General features: G+C 61.2%; 2 protein-coding genes and 1 long non-coding RNA gene across 3 annotated transcripts; 1 reads left to right on the forward strand and 2 right to left on the reverse strand.

The window, feature by feature from the left end:
- Positions 1-1094: 1094 nt before the first annotated feature.
- PLK1 (polo like kinase 1) lies at positions 1095-6340 on the forward strand. Its single transcript, XM_068207370.1, has 10 exons — positions 1095-1565; positions 1693-1861; positions 1939-2083; positions 2446-2539; positions 3032-3251; positions 3731-3889; positions 3972-4049; positions 4531-4685; positions 5114-5296; positions 5630-6340. The coding sequence occupies exons 1-10, from the start codon at positions 1185-1187 to the stop codon at positions 5834-5836; spliced, it is 1791 nt and encodes a 596-aa protein (XP_068063471.1). The 5' UTR covers positions 1095-1184; the 3' UTR covers positions 5837-6340.
- A 255-nt stretch (positions 6341-6595) lies between these two features.
- Positions 6596-7839, reverse strand: LOC137483902 (uncharacterized). Its single transcript, XR_011004670.1, has 2 exons — positions 7000-7839; positions 6596-6965 (listed from the first exon to the last, which is right to left on the reverse strand). It is a non-coding gene; the product is annotated as an uncharacterized lncRNA (long non-coding RNA).
- Positions 7840-8365: 526 nt separating this feature from the next.
- Positions 8366-18366, reverse strand: ERN2 (endoplasmic reticulum to nucleus signaling 2). The gene is made up of 22 exons (XM_068207371.1): positions 18136-18366; positions 15806-15923; positions 15453-15486; positions 14850-14922; positions 14657-14729; positions 14397-14519; positions 14210-14311; positions 13705-13966; positions 13532-13610; positions 13302-13452; positions 12724-12845; positions 12392-12568; positions 12052-12301; positions 11704-11794; positions 11034-11223; positions 10747-10846; positions 10379-10578; positions 9569-9716; positions 9334-9461; positions 9027-9150; positions 8705-8772; positions 8366-8626 (listed from the first exon to the last, which is right to left on the reverse strand). The coding sequence occupies exons 1-22, from the start codon at positions 18259-18261 to the stop codon at positions 8435-8437; spliced, it is 2931 nt and encodes a 976-aa protein (XP_068063472.1). The 5' UTR covers positions 18262-18366; the 3' UTR covers positions 8366-8434.
- Between the last annotated feature and the right edge of the window lie 4070 nt (positions 18367-22436).

Raw genomic sequence — 22436 nt, forward strand, 5'->3', positions numbered from 1 at the left:
CCGTGCACTGGGCTCTGCAGGACACGCTGGCACGGATGACCCGTGCCTCTGGGCGAGGCTCGGCCGGGAGCATTGGCTCAACCCACCGGGCAAAAGCGCGGTGTATGCTGGCCACTAACATCTGCTCTTTGGCAGCCAGCGCGGAAAGAAGCGGCTTCTGCTGAGGGGGAAAGGAGGCCAGAGGATGTTAATTCCCTCAGCCCATGGGACTGTGCGTGCCAGGGAGCAGAGAGCAGGTGTCTGGGCAGAGGCACTGCTGCTGCTTCCTTCTGGTTTCGGGTCGTTTTTCATTGGTGGTGGGGTTAAGGCATGGGAGCATCCCACGGTCACTTCACCTGGCAGGGGGGTCCAGGAGCCAGCACCGGGAGTGCTGAGGACGCTGGGCTGGGGGTCAGCGGGCAGCGTGCCCGTGGGGTGAGGGGGACGGGGGGCAGTGAGGTCGGGGACAGCCCCTCAGGACTGCCACAGCGTCACCCGAGGGGCAGCAGGGTGGGGCGTGCCTAGGCTGTAAAAACCGGCCCAAGGCCGCTTCGTGGGCAGCCGCGGGAATCCACGCCGGCTGCGAACCCCAAGGGAATGTCCTTGGCGGAGCGCCCCGTGCCCGCGCCCGGGGCTCCCGCGGGGCCGCGCCCGTCCCGGGGCCGGCGGGAGCGCGCGCGGCCGCGCCCAACGGCCGCCGGCGCACGCGCAACACCGCGCGCGCCGTGGGGGGGCGTGTCCGAGCGCGCCCGGCCCCGCCCCCGCGGGCGCGTGTCCCTCCCGGCTCCCATGGTGCCCCGCGCGCCGCGTGGATTTTAAATCGAGCGGCCAATGGGGAGCGGCCGCGCGCCGTAACGGCCCCGGCGCCGCCTTTGAACCGCGGCCGGACCCGGCGAGCGAGAGAGCGAGAGAGCGAGCTGAGCCCGGCACGGCACGGCACGGCACCGCCGGCACAGGCACTGCAGCTGCTGCGGTACAGGGACCGGCACCCACCACTGCACCGGTACCGAGACCCCCCAGCTGCACCGCTCAGGGACCCGGCACCCGCTGCTGCACCGGGACCCGCCGCCGCTTCGGTACAGGCAGCGGGACCCGCCGCCGCTTCGGTACAGGCAGCGGGACCCGCCGCTGCCCCGGCAGCCGCTGTTTCGGTGCAGGGAGCCGCGGTCCGGCGGTGACCCAGCGCGGCTCGGCGCGGACGCAGCATGAGCGCGCCGGGCGGGAAGGCGGCGCGGCCGGCGGCGCTGGCGGAGCCGGCCCGGGCGGCGGCGGCGGCGGCGGCGGCGGGGAAGGAGGTGCCGAAGGTGCTCGTGGACCCGCGCACCCGGCGCAGCTTCGTGCGCGGGCGGTTCCTGGGCAAGGGCGGCTTCGCGCGGTGCTACGAGCTGGCCGAGGCCGAGAGCCGGGAGGTGTTCGCGGGGAAGGTGGTGCCCAAGTCGCTGCTGGTGAAGCCGCACCAGAAGGAGAAGATGTCCATGGAGATCGCCATCCACCGCAGCCTCTCCCACCGCCACGTCGTCGGCTTCCAGGGCTTCTTCGAGGACGACGACTTTGTCTACGTCGTGCTGGAGCTCTGCCGCCGCAGGGTGAGGGGCCGGGGGGCGGGTGCCGGTGTCCCCGGGTGCGGACTGTCCCCTTCCCTGCGTCCTGCGGTTCTGATCTCATCCTTGTCCCGCAACCCCCGCCCCGGTACTGACCGACCGTCCCCCGCAGTCGCTGCTGGAGCTGCACAAGCGGCGGAAGGCGCTGAGCGAGCCCGAGGTGCGGTACTACCTGCGCCAGACCATCCTGGGCTGCCAGTACCTGCACAGCCACCGCGTCATCCACCGCGACCTCAAGCTGGGCAACCTCTTCCTCAGCGACGACATGGAGGTGAAGATCGGTAAGTGGCAGGGACCCCAGCCCAGGGACCAGCCAGCCAGGGCATCTCGCTCATATCCCGTCTCCCTGTCCCTCTAGGTGACTTTGGCCTGGCCACCAAGGTAGAGTACGATGGGGAGCGCAAGAAGACCCTGTGTGGGACACCCAACTACATCGCCCCAGAGGTGCTGGGCAAGAAGGGCCACAGCTTCGAGGTGGACATCTGGTCCATTGGCTGCATCATGTGAGTCAAACTGCCTTTCAGAGGCCGTGGGGATGGGCAATCCCTGAGGTTCTGGTCTCATTGGCCCCTCTGAGCTTCAGTGTAATCCAAAGCTCCAGGTCACTGTCCCCATAGTGCCGAGTCCTGCTGCCAGGCAGCTCCCAACCTTCCCCAACTGAAAGTTTCCCTGCAGGGTGCTAGATCCCAACTTCCCTTTCCAGGGGACAGGATCCAGGCACAGTACACGAAGCTGTCAGTGTGTCCAATGCTAAGCGTGTTCCCCCTGCCAGGAAAGCCCCTGGCTGTGCTTAGGACGTGGTCGCTTCTACGCACAATCTGAGCCTCTTTTGCAAAACTGACACCTTTTGTCTGGGAACGCCCAGGTACACTCTACTGGTGGGGAAACCGCCTTTTGAGACGTCTTGTCTAAAGGATACGTACATCCGGATCAAGAAGAACGAGTACACCATTCCCAAGGTATGCTGCTTGCCATGGAGCATCTGTTTGGCTCACAGTGGTGCTTGGTGAGCCTCCTGCTGCAGCCTCTGTGTCTGGCACTCTGTGGGCACTCACATAGCAGGCCTGGGGGGCTGGTTCAGGTTGGGGTGGTGTGAACCTCGTGGGGAGCCAGCAGCTCCCTGCCCCCCCCCCAGTCCAGCAAAAATCTGAGCTGGGCTGTTGATGTATGGGGTGAATGGACATGGGCAGGTCCATGAGGTCTGGGCCAGGTCCCCAGCTCATCCCACTGCAGATGAGCTGGTGTTGTTCAAGTAATTTGACCTCAGGCTTTGGGTGCTGTTAGGAGCCAGTTCTCTGTGCTACCCAATTCCGCTTCCCCAGGCTCGTGTCCCACTTGCCTGATGCGGCACTGGAGCTCTGCTGCAGGTGGAGCTTCCCTGGGCTGTAAACCCCGTTCATTTGTCACTAGTGCACATTGTCCCCTGGCTCTAACCTCCACCTGTCCCTCAGCACATCAACCCTGTGGCTGCAAACCTCATCCAGAAGATGCTGAGGTCGGACCCTGCCACGCGCCCGACCATCGACGAGCTGCTGAACGACGAGTTCTTCACCTCGGGGTACCTCCCCAGCCGCCTGCCCACCAGCTGCCTGACCATCGCGCCCCGCTTCTCCCTGGCTCCCAGCAGCATGGAGCTCGGCGGGCGGAAGCCGCTGACCGCGCTCAATAAAGGTGGGTGTGGGTGCCCAGGTGAGGCCAGACTGCAGGGCTGGACAGGGCCTGCCCGGCCTCCAGCAGCCTCCGCAACCTTCAGTGTGCCTTCCTCTCATCATCTCCTGATCCTCATGGAAACTCAGAGCATTTGTGGGCGAGGGGGCTCTCCCCGCTCGGCCCGGGATGAAGCACTGCAATCGCTTCAGCTCTGTAATGGGCTCAAACTGACACACGGGAAGTTCCACGAGGACGTGAGGAAGACCTGTGCAGTGCCCGAGCACTGAACAGATTGCCTAGAGAGGGTGTGTGGAGTCTCCCTCACTGGAGATATTCCAGAATCCTCTAGACGCATCCTGTGCTCTGGAATTACCCTGCTCGCGTCCCACCATGGTCCCTTCCAACCTGATCCGTTCTGTGTGTCAGGTGCTGTCTGTACGTCTGGTGCCTTTGGGAACCTCGCCCTGGTCACACCTCACACTGTTCTCTCTCTGGCCCAGGACTGGACAGCCCTGCACAGGAGCCCTTGCCGGACAAGGAGGAAGCAGCGGGGCTGCGGGAGGTGGGAGATGCTGTCAGTTGCCACCTGGCTGACATGTTGCAGCAGCTGACGGCAGTCAATGCAGCCAAGCCCTCCGAGAGACTAGCAGTGAGGCAAGGTGAGCCTGGGGCAGCCCACGGGCCTCGTGGGGTGCACAGCCTGTGGGAAATGTCTCCTAACAAGCTGCTTTCTTCCTGCAGAAGAAGCTGAGGACCCAGCCTGCATTCCCATCTTCTGGGTTAGCAAATGGGTGGACTACTCGGATAAATATGGACTCGGTAAATACTATGGGTGGTAATGCTCCTGGCTTTCCTTGTGTCTGAGGGGGCTGGGAGAGAAGCCTGGATTTGGGCATTTCCTAGGTCTGGGTTTTTAATCACCATATTCCAGTGTGTGCATCCAAGACCCCTGCCAGGAATCTTGCCACATATCCCAGGAATCCAGAGCAGTGGTCACTGACCACCAGCCCTGGCCACTGTAATGTGGACAATGGTACCTGTGCCTGAGGTGGCCTCTCCCCAGCCTGCACAGCAGGGATCCATGGTGGCAGCAGAGGCTGTTTTTGCAGTAGCTGATGCAATAAGGGAGATGACAAATCCAGAGGTGGAAAAGTGCCAGCCAGACCTCCCCAAAGAGCCTGGCAGGGACATGGTGGGGTGGCTGTTAGGGAATCCCTGGGTGATAAATCATCTGCCTTGGTACTTCCCACTGCCAGTGGTCCCCTGAGATTGGGGGTCTCATGGGCTCCCTTCTGGGCAGGTTACCAGCTCTGTGACAACAGCGTTGGGGTTCTCTTCAATGACTCCACTCGGCTCATCATGTACAACGATGGGGACAACCTGCAGTACATTGAGCAGAACAACACCGAGTCCTACTTCACTGTGAGGTCCTACCCCTCTGCCCTCAACAAGAAGGTCAGTCCTGCGGACAGGAACCCTGGCTGGGGGGTGCTGAGACTCCTGCCACCCTTAGGCTTTGATGGCAGGGTGGGTTCCAGGGAGAAACATCTATTGGAGGTCACTGGCACTTTGCAGGTTTCCTCTAGCTGGTGACACATGGTCCCGAGGACGGACACTAGCAGCTCTAACTGCTATCTGAGGCTCATTTATGAGCACTTTCACAGAAATTTAAGTGCTCACATGATTTGCACGTACCAAAGTGTTCAGCAAAGCAAGTCTGATGTGTCATGGTCAGACTTAACTTTGAGGATTTCCACAAGTTTTTGCAGTGACAGCTCAAGCTCTGAAAGATGTAAGGAGGGTCCAGGACTGTGGTGGCAGTCCCTGTACTCCCCCTGTGCCTGGGGTCACCCTCAGCCCCTCACAGCCCATCCCTTCTGCAGATAACACTACTGAAGTACTTCCGGAATTACATGAGCGAGCACTTGCTGAAGGCGGGGGCGAACATCACGCCACGGGAAGGGGACGAGCTGGCCCGCCTGCCCTACCTGTGCACCTGGTTCCGGACCCGCAGTGCCATCATCCTGCACCTCAGCAACGGCACTGTGCAGATCAACTTCTTCCAGGTGAGGCTCTGTGCAGGGCCGTGCTTGCACGTGGCGCCGCTTGGACAGCGGCAGGAGGGGATGGCCTGAGCCAAGGCTTTGCCCACGAGCCCGGCCCTGGGAGCTGCCTGTGCTGGGGTACCTAAGGCCCCCAGACTCTCCTCGCTTGTGAGGGGCTGTGCTCTGGAGCAGCAGGCTGGCTGCTGCAGCCAGCTGTTTCCCTTTGCTGCACTCTGAAGGAATTCTACAGAGGGACCTCGTCACACGCTCCGGGTGCTGCCGAGATGGCTCATCCAGAGGAAATGCTGCCCCAAGGAGCACAGCGCTCAGTGACTGTGTGTTCTCTCCCCCCAGGACCACACCAAGGTCATCCTGTGCCCTCTCATGGCTGCTGTCACATACATAGATGAGAAACGGGACTTCCGCACGTACAAGCTGAGCCTGATCGAGGAGCACGGCTGCTGCCGGGAGCTGGCCAGCCGCCTGCGCTACGCCCGCACCATGGTGGAGAAGCTCCTCAGCTCCAAGTCTGGCTCAGGCCGGGTGAAATCTTCCACTTAGACATTGTTCTTGCCGGACTCAACATCTGTGCCAAACTGCCCAGCTGTGGAGGGAGAGGTCTGGCAGCTTCCCTCCCGTGGCCCAGCTGGGTTCCCACTCCTGGGTCTGGGCTCATTGCCGCAAGGAAGCCCCTGCTGCTGTGGGAATGGTGTTGTTCACTGACTGGTGCCCAAAGGTTTCTTGCTTCCTGCTCCTAACAAAGTGTATTTTTTAATTCCCTACCTAGTCTGTTTTTCTAATTTCCCAAAGGCAAAAACCCAGCTCCAAACCAGCCCTCTCGTTTGAGGTGCTTGGGCCTGCTCCTGAGGGAGCAGAGCTGGCACGTGAGGTGCCCGTACATGGCTGAACCGTGCTCTGGGCTTCGTTTCCTCTGGTAGAAGCTCAGGTAAAGTATTGAATGAGCCCGGGGTGAGATGTGAGCAATCGGCCTTTTAATACTAAAACTCCAGGAAACCTCAACTTTGGTATATTGCATAACTTGAATAAAGATTGTTTGACACAGCATCCAGGCTGTTTCACTTCCCTTTGCCTTACTGAGAGAGGGGGCAGCACCTCTCTGCCTTCCCCTCTGAATGAGGCATCCTCTTACCCTTACTGACAGCCCTGGGCTGGGCTTGCCTCTTGCCTCCATGACTAATTATGGCTAAAGAATCAGCACAACTCCTCTCAGGCAGCAGAGTCTTGCAGGAGCCAAGTCACCTGGCTGTGTTGTTCTCCCACCACTGCCCCTGCCAGCAACTAGAGGTGCTCTCAGGCCAGTTGTTTTTACACGGGAGAAGCTTTTTAGTTTTTATTTTTAAATTTTTATAATGTTTTGTATAAATATATTCTGAAAAGAAACCTGGTACAAACCCTGTTACCTGTGTAACAAAATCCCACATCCCAGCACACACAGGAATCAGACTATACAGAATTATTGCTGTTCCACAGAGGAACTTTGCTGTGGGGCTCTCTGTGCCCATGGGTTCAGCTGGTGCTGGAGGCTGGCTTGCAGGGAACACATGCCCACGGGGATGCCATGAACCACAGCACCCATGGGATACCTGCCCCGGGCAGCAGGAGAGGCTGGGGGAGCTGCAGGCATAGGCCTGTCTTTGAGGGAAGGATCCCAGTGGAAAGGAGCTCCCTCCTTTGTGCCCAGAGACAAGTAACTCTTCCTGGACTGCCGTGCCACCAGGCCTGGCACAGGCTGCTGGGGACCCCAAGGGAGAAACCCCTGTTCTGAGCCCAGCTGAGGTGCACACTTCCATGGTGGGGCTGTGCCCTCGCAGCCCGGCTGCCACGGGCAGGTCCCAGCCCCAGGGCGGCTGCTCGGACTGGCCTGGCTGAGCACAGCCCTGCTGGGGCCCAGGGGCAGCTCCAGTGTCAGGACTGGGCACAGCTCGGGGAGCTGGGTACCCTGGCACAGGAGAGAACCCGCGGGACAAAGCTTTCTGTCCCTGGTGAATGTCCCCGGGGCCGATGGCAGCCTGGCAGCTGTGCCAGGGCCCTGCTGTGGCTGTCTCTGTGAAAACACGTGTTTTCTCTTTCTTCTCCAAGCACCGTGTCCACCTGAGACGTCTTTGTTTTCTGACCCAAATGCCTTCACACCTGAGTCTGTCTGTGAGTGTTTGCAAAGGTGGTTGCCCAGAGGGTCCCTCAGGAAGCCCCAGGTGTGCCCACCTCTGCTGCCCCGTGCCCGGGCTGCGGAGCCCCGGCCTGGCCCGGCAGCAGGACAGCAATGAGAGAGGGCCCGGGCGGGGACAGCGGCCGTGGCCCTCGGGCAGGAGCCGTGACCCTGGGGCAGGAGCCGCGACCCTCGGGCAGGACCTGTGACCCTCGGGCAGGAGCCGTGACCCTCGGGCAGGACCTGTGACCCTCGGACAGGACCTGTGACCCTTGGGCAGGACCTGTGACCCTCGGGCAGGAGCCGTGGCCCGCGGGCAGGACCTGTGACCCTCGGGCAGGACCTGTGACCCTCGGGCAGGAGCCGTGGCCCGCGGGCAGGAGCCGTGGCCCGCGGGCAGGACCTGTGACCCTTGGGCAGGACCTGTGACCCTTGGGCAGGACCTGTGACCCTTGGGCAGGACCTGTGACCCTCGGGCAGGACCAGTGACCCTCGGGCAGGAGCTGCGACCCTCGGGCAGGAGCCATGGCCCTCGGGCAGGAGCCGTGACCCTCGGGCAGGAGCTGTGACCCTCGGGCAGGACCTGTGACCCTCGGGCAGGAGCCGTGGCCCGCGGGCAGGACCTGTGACCCTCGGGCAGGAGCCGTGGCCCGCAGGCAGGAGCCGTGGCCCGCGGGCAGGACCTGTGACCCTTGGGCAGGACCTGTGACCCTTGGGCAGGACCTGTGACCCTCGGGCAGGACCAGTGACCCTCGGGCAGGAGCTGCGACCCTCGGGCAGGAGCCATGGCCCTCGGGCAGGAGCCGTGGCCTGTGGGCAGGACCTGTAACCCTGGGGCAGGACCTGTGACCCTCGGGCAGGAGCCGCGACCCTCGGGCAGGACCTGTGACCCTCGGGCAGGAGCCGTGGCCCGCGGGCAGGAGCCGTGGCCCGCGGGCAGGACCTGTGACCCTGGGGCAGGAGCTGTGGCCCTCGGGCAGGAGCCGTGGCCCTCAGGCGCCGTCGCCCCTCAGGCCCTGGCAGTAGTAGGCGTGGAAGGTGCGCTCGTGGGCACAGAGCCGCATGGCCCCGTGCGTGTGCAGCAGCAGCCGCGGGAAGCGCGAGGTGAAGTACTGCACGAAGCCCTCGGGGACAGAGCCCAGGGCCACCCGGACATCGGCCGGCAGCTCGTGGTAGTGGTGCTTCTGCAGGAGAGAGGGTGAGGTGAGGGAGGACGGGGACAGTGGCGGTGGCAGGGCCACGGGGCAGCTGGGTGGCCGTACCTTGTTCCTCATGGCCCGCAGCAGGTCACGCACCGACCCCCCCTTGTAGGTGCGGAACTTCCTCAGGTCTGGGGACAGCAGGAGACACACGGAGTGAGGGGGGACACAGCCAGGGTAGGGGCTGCCACAGCCCCTGCAGTGCCAGCCCCAGCCCTGCTGCACTGTGGTCTCCCAAGGAAGAGTTGCCACCTTTACCTGCCCCGCTTTTCGGCTCTTGGGCACAAGCAGGTGCCTGCTGGCCAGTAAAAGCACCAGCCCTTGGAGCCCCAGTCCCTACCTGCTTCACAGGACCCAGTGATGAGCCTGGCCCCTCCATGCTCACCCATCTGCAGCGGGAGGGAGATGTGCATCCTCCAGTTGGTCCTCACCACCGCCCGTCCCCCCGACTCCAGGGCTGAGACAATGGGCCCCTCGGCTGGCTCCTTCTCCACACGGTCACTGACGTCCTATGTGCCCAAGAGGTCGTTATGGCACTGCCCTTGCTCTGCACGAGGTGGCACAGAGACCCAGGGACCCCTCACCCCCCCGAAGAGTAGCTCACAATGAGCATGTTGACCTGAACGCAGCAGTTCCCAGCAGTTTTTCAGTGCACACCTGCATTCACTGCCGGTGGGACAGCACAGGCTCACCTGGAAGAACTGCAGCTGCTTCTCCTGACTCCAGAAAAAGGGATGCACAAGGACCACAGGGGCCGAGGGCCGGCGCTGGGGCTCGGAGCTGATCATCGCCACAATCAGCTCCCTCGCAACGAGTTTGTCTGGGGGTGAAACAAAACAGCAGAGAGCTCGGCCCTGCTCCAGGAGCGGGAGCTGCCCCCAGCCCGGAGCCTCCCCGCGGTGCTGTGTCACTGGGGAAGGCTCTCACCGTGAGCCTCCTCCTGCAGGCAGCTCAGCTGGTAGGAGCCCGCCAGGATGTTGGCCTGGCGCCGCAGGCTGTCCCCAAAGGGGTGCTGTCCCCCCGACACCACGTAGTAGAAGATGCACCCGGCTGAGAAGATGTCCACAGCACTGGTCTGCAAAACACGGGGGCACGTGGGACCTTCAGGCAAAGGGTGAGGAAACCTTTACCTCCCACTTTTCTGTGCTTTTATGTGGACAACTGGTCATTGGCTGCAGAGCTGCTGGAAAATGCATCGCATGGGGCTCCTGCTCTGCTACCTGGGTGCCCCATCACCCCAGGTCCCCAAGAGAGAAGGGGTTTCCAGAGGCACAGCCAGAATTCAGGACTCCACAGCCCAACAGACATGCAGGGGCTGCTGGTCTCCCACCAGCAGGCAAATGGACACTAGCATGAGCCCCAGCACTGCCCTGCCCAGGGTCAGTACAGCAGCTGCTTCCAGTGGGAATGAGATCCCAGTTCTGAAGAGAGGAGAAGCAGGACCTTGGCAGCCACCCCCAGCCCCTCCATCCTCCCCACCCCGAATTTCTGAGGACTAATGGAGCCTAGTGAGACACCTGTGCTGAATACAGTTGGGCACTGTCCCCCAAGGGCAGGGGGACGGGGACAGCCCTGGCAAGGAGCACAGTGCCTGTGTCTGGGCTGGCTCTGGCTCATGGAGCTCTCATCTTAACTGTGCACCCCAGCAGAGTGACCTGAGGCCACTGCCAGCATGGGGGACACTGCCACAAAGGGCCCAAGGAGCACCCGGGGCAGTGGTGGCCACGGCTCACTAACAGGGTTCTCCTTCGGGGCGTCCTGCAGCACCTCGGGCGCGATCCAGCCCTCAGTGCCAGGGATGCCGGAGCGGAGGCTGAAGCTCTGTCGTCCCCCCTGAAGCTTCTTGCAAAGGCCGAAGTCGGAGATGACGGCGCGGATCTGCCCGTGGCGATTCGGGACCGAGATGAGGATGTTACAGGGCTTCAGGTCACGGTGCACTGCAAGTGAGGGTGTGGTGTCACCCGGCAGGGCTGGAGCAAACAGGGCTCTGCCACAGCCCCATGTGCTGCTGACCCCCACAGCTACTGCCCAAACCCCAACAGACGCTGCCCAAACCCCGCAGCATGCGCTGAGGAGAGGCTGGAGGGGGGACTGCTGGCCCTTACCGATGCTGAGCGAGTGGAGGTGGGCCAGCCCGGACATGGTCTGACGCAGCACAGACACCGGGTCCAGCCCACGGCGCTCAAAGCTGGGGCTCTCCACGTACTGGAACCACACAGGAGGAGAGGAACTAAGCCTGATTTACTGGGCAAAGGCAAGCTGGCTGGAGAGACACCCCACCCCAGCGTGATGGGGGATGATGGAGAGGAGCCCCTCCAGAGGCTGTTTGTGCCCAAAGCTTGTGTTTGCAGGGCTCCCGGGGCCGCAGCAGCAGCCCCGTGCCCGGCCTCACCTCCTGCAGCGTGGCGGAGCACAGCTCGATGGCGATGTAGTGGAACTGCCGGTCCCTCTCCGTGCAGAAGTAGCGGACGACGTGCGGGTGCTCGTCCGACTCCCGGAGCAGCTGGACCTCGCGGTCCAGCAGGTGGACACACTCGGGCAGGAGACGCTTGACGGCCACACGGCGGCCCTCGAACTGTCCCCTGTGCAGACAGCCCCCGGTGTGTCCGTGCGCGGCACGGCCCAGCCACGCTCACCCACAGGGTCCCCAGCACAGGTCACTCTGCTGTGACCCCCAAAGCCTTGTCACATCACCGACAGGAAGAGATCTTCCCCGTGTAAGCTGGAAAATGGAGGGTCTCAATTTTGTAGGAAAATGACATCCCTCACTTTTTACTGTGTTCAGTGCTGGAAAAAGGGCTCAGCCAGAGCCTAGGAACCATGCGAGGGGCCAGAGCAGGTGCAGGGGGTGCAAGGGGGACCTGCCCTGTGTACCCAGTGTCTGGTCAATGAGGGCCACGAGCCCAGCTCCAGGATGGGTGGGATGAAGACCAGAAGAAGGTGAAGGGGGTGAGCTCTCAGAAGTCCCTGAACCAGTGGCCACCACCCTGAGCTGCCTTGTCGCTATCCCTGTGGCTCCCAGGGAGAAAGGGAGCAGAGTGGAGGCACCCAGAGTCACCCACCTGAAGACAAAGGTTCCTCCAGCTCCATGGCCCAGCACGTCCTTGGGGTTAAAAGAAACTTTCCCAACTACAACCAGGTCTGGTTCTGCATCTGCAATGGAGAGAAGACAGCCGTCTTCCAGCCTCCAAGCACTAGTTCTGTAAGGAGGACACCTGTTTCTCTATTCATCTGGCCATTTCTGGGGCCCTACTCTTATGTAGCCCATGCTTATCCAGCAGCAGATCTGGCACCTCCTCCCACCCCAGGTGGGCTGCAGCCCTCTCATCTGCGGCCATCCCTGCACCTGCTCTCGGTGCTGGCCTCTCTGGACAGAAGCCCCCACAGCCTGCCATTCCCCCTGCACCCACCTCCAGCAGCCACTGGGACAGCTGGCTCTGGGCTGACTGTCCCGTTAGCCGGGTCCTTCAGGCAGGCGGAGGGGCTGGAGCTCTGAGAGAGCTCTGATGCACTTCCCTGGCTCAGCTCCAGCTCCCTGGGCTCCTCAGGGACGCTCTCCCTGGAGACTCGGCCCGAGCGCAGCATCTCCTGCTGCTGCTGCAGGAGCTGTATCTGCTCCTCCAGCTGCTGCTGCTGGGCCACGTGCTGCCGCTGCAGTTTCTGGAACACAGACCATGGGAATACTCAGAGCCTGGAGCCGCGCTGGGGCATCGGCTCCGCCGTCCCTCTCCCTCCACCACCAGCACTCACCGTGAGCAGCAGGACCAGGATTCCCCCGCCCAGCAGAGCCGTGCCAATGCCAGCCATCACCAGGTCCCAGGTGCCAGACTCGGGGTACACCTCCACCTGCTCCCCCGGCGTGGGGTCTGGCTGCAGCTGCCCCTCGCTGCGCACAGCTGGCTCCTCCGGGCTGCTCGGGGCCAGGAACTGCAACGCACACCCAGGGCTGGGTGGCACAAGAGGCACGGACCGCAGGGCACTTGGGTTTGGGACTTCCTTGCTGTCCTATCCCATGCTGGGGACCCACTGCCCACCCCAAGCAGCACAGACCCTTCGGTGACCCAGCACCCGTCACCACTCACATCGTTGAACACGGTCCTGGAGGGAGGAGCCCTGGGGATGATGGTTTCCGTGGTTTTCCTCAGGTTCTCTGGGAAGGCTCGCAGCATCGTGGTGTGGACCAAAGGAGGCAGCTCATGGTGCCCTGTGGCAGGAGGGGAACAGAGACAACCCTCAGTTCACCTCTTGGTTTCAGCATCCAGCCCTTGCCAGCAGCCCTGGCTCTCCTGGAGTAGGGGGGTTGCTTCTCATGGGACCCCCAGCATGGGTAACTATGAGCCCTGCTTCAAAGGGTCCCTGCCCACCCCTGCACGGGGTGTCTGGCAGTCACTCTTGGGGAGGGGACAAGGAGGGGCTGAAAGGAGTCCCAAGGAGGAGGGGACAAGGAGGGGCTGAAAGGAGTCCCAAGGAGGAGGGGACAAGGAGGGGCTGAAAGGAGTCCCAAGCCAGCCAGAGGTGACTCAGCCTTAATCCCATTCACCTCACTGGGCAGAGCAGGTCGGCCTATTGTCCCTAAAGCACAGCAGCAGCTCAGGGTGTTCCCTGGGCACCATCTGGGACCAAGGCCATGGGTGAGTCTGTGCCTACCACGGCTCCGCACCTATGAGGAGCCACTGGTTGGGAAGTGAGGTGATGCTGTCCTGCGGGTACTTGACGTCCGTGCTGGGCATGATCTCGCACTCCCCGGACTCCCTCATGGTCACGTCGTCCGTGGTGGGGCCATCGATCCTGGCCAGCGTGATGCCCTGGGGCTGGGGACGTGGCAGCTCGTGGGGCACCGGGCAGCCAGACGCGCCGCGGCGGCTCCAGCAGGGCAGAGGGGACACTCACCACCAGCGCCACGCTGCCGTGCACCAGGGAGGTCACGGCGTAGAAACTGGTCGCGTGCTTTCCCACGTAGAGCGCCGGCCTGCAGGGCAAGGACAAGCATCACCTTCCATCCATCACGGATCAGCACGGGGAACACGAATGGCACCGGCTGCCACCGCTCAGGAACCACGTACAGCAGCTGGGTCTTGGTGGCGGCGAAGTCCTTGACGGACTGGTAGCTCCACTTGAGGACGTGGATGTCCTGTGACTGGAAGGTCAGATAGCGCAGGGTCTCCATGGCCAGGTTGAGGTGGGGGAGGCGGCGCAGGCTGTCCTGGTGCCACAGGTAGATGCCAACCACAGGTGAGCCGTAGTTCTGCGCCCACAGGACCTCTCCGCTCTCCTTGTCCAGGGTCACCACCAGCCCGTCCCCGCTGGAGGCCAAGTGTGCCATTTCTGGAGAGAGCAAGAGGGATGAGGGATGCAGCAGTTCGGCTGCATCTCCTCTGGTCACCCTCAGCTCTGCCACTGGCCATGGGCCGCTGCCTGTTCTCCCCAGCAATGGGCACAGCTGAGACCTGCTGGCCCTGGCACTGTCACCCCTGGCCCCTGCACAGCCAGAGTCCTGCTGCGAGTGGGCACTGGGGAGATGGGTGCCATGACTGCCACGGCTGCCGTGGCTGCTGCAGTTCCACTCACTGTAGTGGTAGGACTCCTCGCAGAGCGGGGCCGAGTACTCGGAGAAGGTGGCATTCCAGCGCAGCTCCCGTGACTTGGTGTCATACATGGTGATGATGTACTCTGGGGACAGGAGCAGGGCACGAGGTTGCCTCCAGCACTCCACTCCTGGCACCAGGTGGTCGACGGGGGCACGGGACTGGCTTACGGGTCCGTCCGATGTAGAGCAAGGGGCTGGATGGGCACAGACCATCCCAGGCCTCTGCTGAGAGGGTGGTCTGCTTCTGCCCTGACTTGGGGTCCACAACGAACCAGGTGTCCTGCTTCTTCCCTGAGAAGGAAAATGCCTTCTTTGTAAGGCCCTGCAGCCCCTCCTGTCCCAGGAGCTCCCGCTGAGCTCCGGCCTTGGCCCTCCACAGCTCCCGGAGCCCCGGGCAGCGCCATCCCGCGCGCCCCAGCGCTCCGTACCGGTGTAGAGCACTCCGTCCGAGCTGCGGCACGGCGAGGACTGCACCAGCTCTGGGATGGTGAACGGCAGCTTCTGCAACACAGGCGGCAGAGCAGGTGCAGGGCAGGGTCACCTCTGCAGAGTCACCTCTGCAGAGTCACCTGTGCAGCCCAGGGGATCACAGGATGCCCACAGCCCCACAGCCCTACTGACCATCAAGCCTTCTTTCTTCTTTCCTCCCAGGATATACAGGCTGCCATCATTGGGGTCTGGAAGGAATGCTGGCCTGGGAAGCACAAGAGAAGGATAAAACGTGAGCCACCCCCTGCCCTGGGCACCTCCAAGGACACAGCGTGGCTACACCACAGAATCCCCTTTAGCAGTTTGCTCCAGGGTGAATCCCTGCAGGACTTGACCCTTCCCGGACACCTGCAGCACTGGATTTGGCAGGAGATAATTCCCACTCTGGTCAGTCCTAGAACTTCCCACAGCCACCCAGTGCCCACCCACCAGGCTGGTGGATGCCCTGCCTGTCTCAAGGAGCTCTTGCTGTCCTGCCTTCCCCTGAGCTTTCAGGGGGATTTCCCTCTATTTCTCTCCATGCTGGTGTGTGTAGTCGAGCTGAGAGCTCCTCAGCTGGGCAGCAGGTGCCAGCTCCTCCTCATCACCATGTGCCACGTGCCAGCACCAGGGTCAGGGTAAGGTGATGCCATGGCATGGGCTGGGCATTTCATTTCTCTGTGGTCCCCCTTTCCTGCTGTTGCTCCATCAGTTATCAGGGAGCCTCCTGCACTGCCCAGTGCAGGTGACACTCACTCTGCCACATAGACCGGCACCTGCAGAATGGGATCTGAAACAGAGAGTGAGAGGCCACGTCAGCAGCGCTCCTGTGAGTGGGACAGCACAGCACCACTGTTTACCCTGCGTGGCACTGTCACCCAGCCCAGCCACGCAGCCTGCTTGCCTTTTAGAGCCAAAAGGGACACCAGTGCCAGATGCTCACCCGCGCTCGGCTGTGCCTGGGGCCGGGGCTGGCAATGCACCCCAGGGCTGGAGGCCCTGGCAGCCCAGAGCCCATCCAGCAAGAGCCAGGCCAGGGGAGTATTCCCAAACCCCAAACATGCTCTAGGAGCTAGGCTTTAAGCAAATGCCCCCCAGTCACTACTCACCATCCTTCAGGGTCCACTTGATGTTCCCTGTGCTCTTGCTGACGGCGTGGAGGTTCCCATCCAGTGTGGAGATGAAGAGCAGCGTTTCTGGGACAGTCACAGCACCACCTTTGAGGCTCTAGGACAGACACACCATCCTCAAGATATCAGCCAGACTTGGGAACAATTCCCCAGCCCAGCTCCTCTGCTCAGCTCAGCTCAGCTCCTGGGGCAGCTGCACCCCCAGTGACCGGCACCACCCACACCAACGGCCCCTGGCTCCCACGGCACCGCTCACATCCCACCAGAGCCATCCTGGGGCTGGAGCAGCCTTCCCTCTCCCTCCTCTCCCTGGAACAAGTTTTCCCACAGGTGGGATGAATTGCAGTGTGGCCGTTCCCAGTCACAACCCTGGATGCCTTTCTAAAGGTGACAAAAGCAGCCCGACCATCGGCTCCTTCCAGAAGCAAACAAGTCTGGTGACTTTTCATGCCAGAGCAGTGATGATTGCTTGCCTGGGCCTTCAGAGCTGCAGGTTTCAGCTACCTGACATTGAGGAAGTAATTGCAAATTCACCTGGGAAGAGGAGCTGCTGCTTCCACGTATGGCACCTGCATAGCGAGTGCCAGCTCAGCCAGTGCTGCATATGCCAGCCTCACCCTGTTGGCAAACAGGGATGGGCAAACAGCACGGGACCCGCATGGCTCTGGCAGTCCCCAGTGCCAGGGGTTTGGCAGCAGCACCTGAGCCCCTGGCTGGCCACAGATTAGCGTGAGAGGCACAAGGACACCCCTGGAGTTCAGCCCCTCAGTAGTCCCCTCGCTGCTCTAGGAGCCTGAGCTGGCACAGCCTGTCCTGGGGGCCTGTCCAGGCTGTGGAGCAGGGACCAGCCAGCAGCCTGGGCCCAGCCAGGACCTGCATGCAAGTCTGAGACTATTTGCAGAGCAGAACATGGCAGTACAAGACTGGCTGTGGCACGGTGGGGCCAGGAGATTCCTTCAGCTGCAACAAAGCACGGGAGCACACACGACGTCCCTCACAATGCACCTCACACCAACCTCTATGCCTCCAGCCCAGTTCTTCTATTTGCACTTTTTTCTTGCTTAATTTTCAGGTGAGGTCAGAGTGAGTTTCCCTGCTCTGGCTTTGCCCAGAGGACATGGCAGGGGACTGCTCCCCGCCATGGCTCCTCCAGCCCCTGTGGCATGCAGGTGGGATTGCTGCTGGCTGGGGACGTGCCAGGCTGGCAGACACGGGGCTCTTGCACTGTGGCCACCTGCCCAGGGGAAACTGAGACTGCCGGGCCCCCCCCCTCCCGCTGTCGGGGCTCTCTGCTTCCTTCCCCCTGAAGCGCTGGGGTTTTTTCCATCCCTTCTGCAAGTGTTTTGGTGCCAGGGCACTCGAGCAAAGGCTAGGCTGCTTGGCCTGCTCCCCATTAACCACCATGGGCAGAACTGGGAGCACTGGATGCCTGGGAGCTGCCGCCCTCCCCCTGGTCCCAGCCCTAGCCCACAAGTGTGGCTGTTCCCATGGGCTGTTCCCAAGAGCCGTGCTTTCCCGACGTTCCACCACAGCACTCTGGACTCTGCAGTGATGACGCTCGGGCCGAACTCAGCTGTGGGCTCGGGGCACACTGGGTCCCCCAAGGATAGACAGAGAGGGACGGCCAAGCACAGACTGAAACTCGCCGCCAGCATCCCCTGCTTCCTCCACTGAAGCAGCTCTAGCCGTGTAATCCAAAGCCACCCTGGCACGCTGCCTAACCGCTTGAACCGCCACCAGCTGCAGGAGCTGGATCCGGCTCCGAAGGCACCACCTTGACAGGCAGCAGCTCCGCGGGCAGGACCAGGCAGGAGGGGGCAGAGGGCACCCAGGGGAGCGGACTCCGCTACCGGCCACAGCCAGGCCCAGGGGTGAGGATGGAGAAAACCTCCGCTCTGGGGGCCGCAGGGACCCGGGTGACAGCCCGGCGCTCCATCGCACAGCGGCCAACGCCACCCGCGTGCGGCCGCGGACCCCGGCAGCATCCCGGCCCCGCGGGCACCACGGCCCCTCAGCCACGCCACGTACACCTGGCAGGTGTGCCCGCCCGAGGGGCGGCTCGAGCCCCGCTCGCCGGTGTCACCCGCGGGACGCTCCCGCCCGCGCTGCGCACCTGCCCCGAGCGAGGGGTGCCCCTGTCCCAGCCCGGGCACCAAGTGTCGAGTGCCCACCCGCAGGACACGCGGGGCACAGGGAGCACAGGCTCACACCGGGAGCCGCGCGGGCACGGCGCTGTCCCCTGCCGGGCGCTGTCCCCTCCCGGGCGCTGTCCCACCCTGGCGCACCCCCGCTGCCGGCAGCGGCCGTACCTGTGCCGGGGGCGGCGGGAGCAGCAGCAGCAGCAGCAGCAGCAGCAGCAGCGGCGGCGGCGGCGGCAGGAGCCCCCGGCGCGCCCCCCGGAGCCCCCGCGGGCGCGGCGCGGCGGGGCCGCCCATGTCCCGGCCAGGCCAGGCCGGGCCGGGCCGCGCGGCCGCCGTGAGTCAGCGGGGCCGGGGCGGGTCCCGGACGCGGCTTCCGCCCCCCCCCCGCGCTCCGCACACGCACCCCGACCCCGCGGGCCCGCCGGCCTCCCCGCCCCGGTCCCCTCCGCTTCCCGTGTGCACCGCGGGACGAGCCGCGCTCAGCGCACGCCCCGCATCCCCCCGCCGTGGGCACCGGCTCCCCTCGCCGGTAACGCGGAGCGAAGCCCTCCCGGCGGCAGCGGCGGAAGAGCCGGCTCCTGCCGCCCCTCAGCCCCGTGAGCTGTGCCCGAGGGACAGCGGGACCGGGGCTGCGCTGGGACCCCCGCCTGCCCGGACTGCTGGAGCCGACAGCCAGGGCACACCTGGACACCACTGCCAGCAGGAACCCGCCCGTGGCACACGCTGGGAGAACGGCAGCGCACACTGCGGGCTACTGAACTGTCTGATGGGCTTCTCCGGTGGCCAGAGGAGGCGTCTGAAGGCGGAGGCGAGGCCGAGCAGCGCCGGTCCAGCATGACAATCCCGAGGGTGCCGAACGCCCAGCACCGGGGCTGCTCCCGAGCACCCGCTGGGGGCCCTTCAATGGGACTGGGACGGTGACACCGCAGCCAGGGCCGCGCCGGCCAACCTCGGTGTAAAAGCAGATTAAAGCGCGGCTTTGGGAGGGTAGAGAGCATCCCATAATTCACAGCCCGTGCGTGTGCAGTGGCACAGGGCAGCAGAACCCAAACCCCACCGTGGGAGATGGGCACCCACGGCTTTGATGTGTCACCAGGTGTGGGGTCCCCTGAACTTCGGCCTGTGCCCATCTTCCTGCAAAGAAACTCACTACAAACCCTTTGCTCACAGCTGTTCATGCAGAAGGAAGCAGCTCAGTACATACAGAATATTGAAACACTCAAACACAGAAATACTTAATTATCAAACTTTAATTCATAAGACTAATCTTACAGAATAAAACACCAGGATAACCAGTCAAGGTTACACTTAAAAAAATCCAGCAGTGCAAATCTAAGACTAAATATTTGTCATCTCCCTCCCCCCAGAATAGGCAATAGATTATTTAAAAATACCATAATACATGGTACTCGCATATTCCATTTAAAATAAATCTGCAGTGGACACAAATAGCTAAGCTGGTTTTTTAAAATATAAAACCAAAGAATGAATCGCTTTGAGTATGGATAAGACAGAGTGAACTTCCATGAGCTACCGAGGCGGATCCTTGGCTAGAAGGTAAAATGACCACGTTTCATACCAGACTTGCTAGGGCTCTCCTGATCCCCTGCTCCCCTCCGGTGACAAGGACATTCACTTACAAAACAAGATGCCAGTGGCCTCATTCTGACAGGTGGGGAGAGGCTGCTGGACAGAACCGAGGGTGAAAACGGCTGCACTGGAAAAACCAAGTTACAAAGGAAGCAAAGAAAACGAAGGGGAGTCTGGAAACAAGCCCTGCAAGGACGGGAGCAGGGAGTGCTGCGCCCGAGACGGCGGCAGAGGCAGGGTCAGGACTGTGGCTGGGGAGGGGTGCAGAGCAGACCCCACCGTGGCACCTGGGCACTGGAGCAGCAGGGAATTGTTTCTCTTTGGCCCTTGGAGCATGGCGCAGTGGGCACCAGCCAGCAGGTGCAAGCTGGGCAGGGTGTGTGTGGCACCAGCACAGTGTGGTGGCAGTGACAGTTTATCTCCTTTGAATCCAGATCACTCTCTCCCATCACCAGAACACCCTGACTGTAGTTACACATTCCTCATCAACGTCATTAATGTAAATTAATAATTTACTTTTAACTTGGTATGAAACCATGTGAGTAACACAAGCTCTTCATGCAAGACAGTCACTGTTCAAACCCCAACCAGGCTGAGCAACAACACTTCTGCATTCCCAAGGAAGGAGCGATCCTGGGACTGCTTACACTGGGGATGCACAAACAGAGGAAAGAATACTGAACTTGGGACAAATAGAGGAGGAGAAACCTGCAGTGCTGGGCACGGAGAGGGGGAAGGGATGGCACACAGGTGAGCTGTGATACTCAGTGTCATGGAACAAGGTAGGGAGGGAGCTGGGGGACTGGCAGGAGGAATCCCAAGACGGCAGCCAGGAGGGGACACTGCCTGGGCTCTGGGAACAGCCAACAGCAAACACCGGCTGTGTCCTGCAGGGACCTGCATTTGCCTCACCAATACTTTAATCTGCAACTAGCGAGCACAGAAAACACTCAGTGCAACCTCATATGGAGTGGCCCTCCAGAGTGCTCCCGGGGAATCACGCCTACACACAGCAGGAAGCAGTCGCTGCTGAGAGCACCCTGTTAAATTGTGATTTAATTGAAATACACGTCTGTGCAGCTGGAACTGCTAACTGCCCACAGAATATATGTCAGATCTCGGAATCATCTTTATCACCAACTCCAAATTCCGAGGGTACTCACACTTTACTCACACACTACGTCTCACTGAGGACCAAACTCCTGCCTGGGACCATTGGTTATGCTGAGTCTGCCTTGGGATGGTGACAGTGACCAGAGAGCAAAATGCAAAGCCAAAAGAGAGGCAGGCAATGGCTGAGAGGCAACTGTGGCACTATCCCAATAAAAAGAGGGTGTTTCTTAATGACAATAACTGCCTTGGAAAAACTGATGTATGCCAGAACATACACAACTCCACATCATTCCCAAAGAGAAACGATCTTAAAAGCAGCACTGCTAATTTCAACTAGAATACTCATTTCAAAGAGGTCCCAAGAAGCCTGGGATATTGAGCCAACAAACACCAACTAAAGCATTTATAAGTCACTTTCCTGTATTTTAATTCAAATTTTGCACATAGAAAAAAAAAAAAAAGAGTCAATGTCATTTTTCCAATCAAATGCAACCTGCAAGGAAGCACCTAAAGAGGATCACATTTTCTTAGTGTATAGTATTTTCTTCATGTTTAAAATTGCTTTGTATGTAACCAAGGGGTTTGTGCCGAGTCTCCTCTGAGCTGCTGGGCTGTACGTGGCCCAGGACAGAGCAGCTGTGCCCTCTGGCACGGAGTGTGACACTGCCCTGTGCCCCAGCAGTGGTCAGTGCCTGTCCCACTCACCCCAGAGTTACTCACCCGGTCGCTGTGTCCTGCACAGAAGCCACAGGAGCTGGGGAGGAGTTGGAACTCGGGCACCAGGGCACCACAATTGCTCCTGCCCTCCCCAGGAGCACGGGGGCGAAGGAACAGGAAAGGAAACGGAACACAAACAGATGCACAGACAGGTCTGAGCATGTTGAGGAACAAATGGGAGCTGATCATCACAGAACCAGCAAGGTGGCAAGTGCCAACGTGGCCCCAGGTGACAGAAAGAGCCAGTGTCACCCCTTTGCTTTATCCTGTAGAGCCCACACCTTCCACCAGGTAACAAATTGTTAACTTCAGCCTTAACACCAGGACTGACAACCAGGAAATCACGAGTGTGATGGCTGCGTTTGACCCATGACACTGACACCAGTAAAGCCAGGCCAGCTCCTCTCTGCCCCCACTGCTCCAGGGGACTGCTAAGGGAGCTGACACAGCTCTCCTGGCCCCAGCCACGCATGTCAGGACACACTGCTGCTGGCTTGGACACAGAAAGGAAATACCCCAAGCTACAAGAATAACAAGCACATCAATAGTTTTTAAGTAGGATATGAAACACCTTTGAAACTCATATTGTGTGGCTGCTCAAACAGAAAATACAAACTAAAAGCTGCTATCTAGAGGCTACAGGGAAATATGTGACCTCAACACCTACCAGAAAGCCAATGTGTTTTCCAGTCTCTCAAGTAAAATAAAAGTAAAATAAATACTCATTTGGGAATTTGCACTGCTGTGCTTCAACTGGGCTTTTCCCTCAAGGAGAGGGAAGAGTGGACATGGAGCATATTCAGATTAGCTGTTCCTAAAAGGCTGTTTCTGTATGGCTTTGAGCTACTGGCATGGAGCAGCACTGATGCAGAGCAGGGATGTGTGAGCTGCTCCACGGCACAGGGATGTGTGGCTGCACAATGCCACCTGCTATGGGCTTTGCTCCTGTGCAGGGCTGAGGCTCCGTTCAGAACACCTGAGAGAAATGGCACATGGATGGCTGGCATGACACACAGAGCATCACAGCCCCAGCTGCAGCACGTTCCTTC

The sequence above is a fragment of the Anomalospiza imberbis genome, chromosome 16 (genome assembly GCF_031753505.1).
Source record: "Anomalospiza imberbis isolate Cuckoo-Finch-1a 21T00152 chromosome 16, ASM3175350v1, whole genome shotgun sequence".
NCBI lineage: Eukaryota > Metazoa > Chordata > Aves > Passeriformes > Viduidae > Anomalospiza > Anomalospiza imberbis.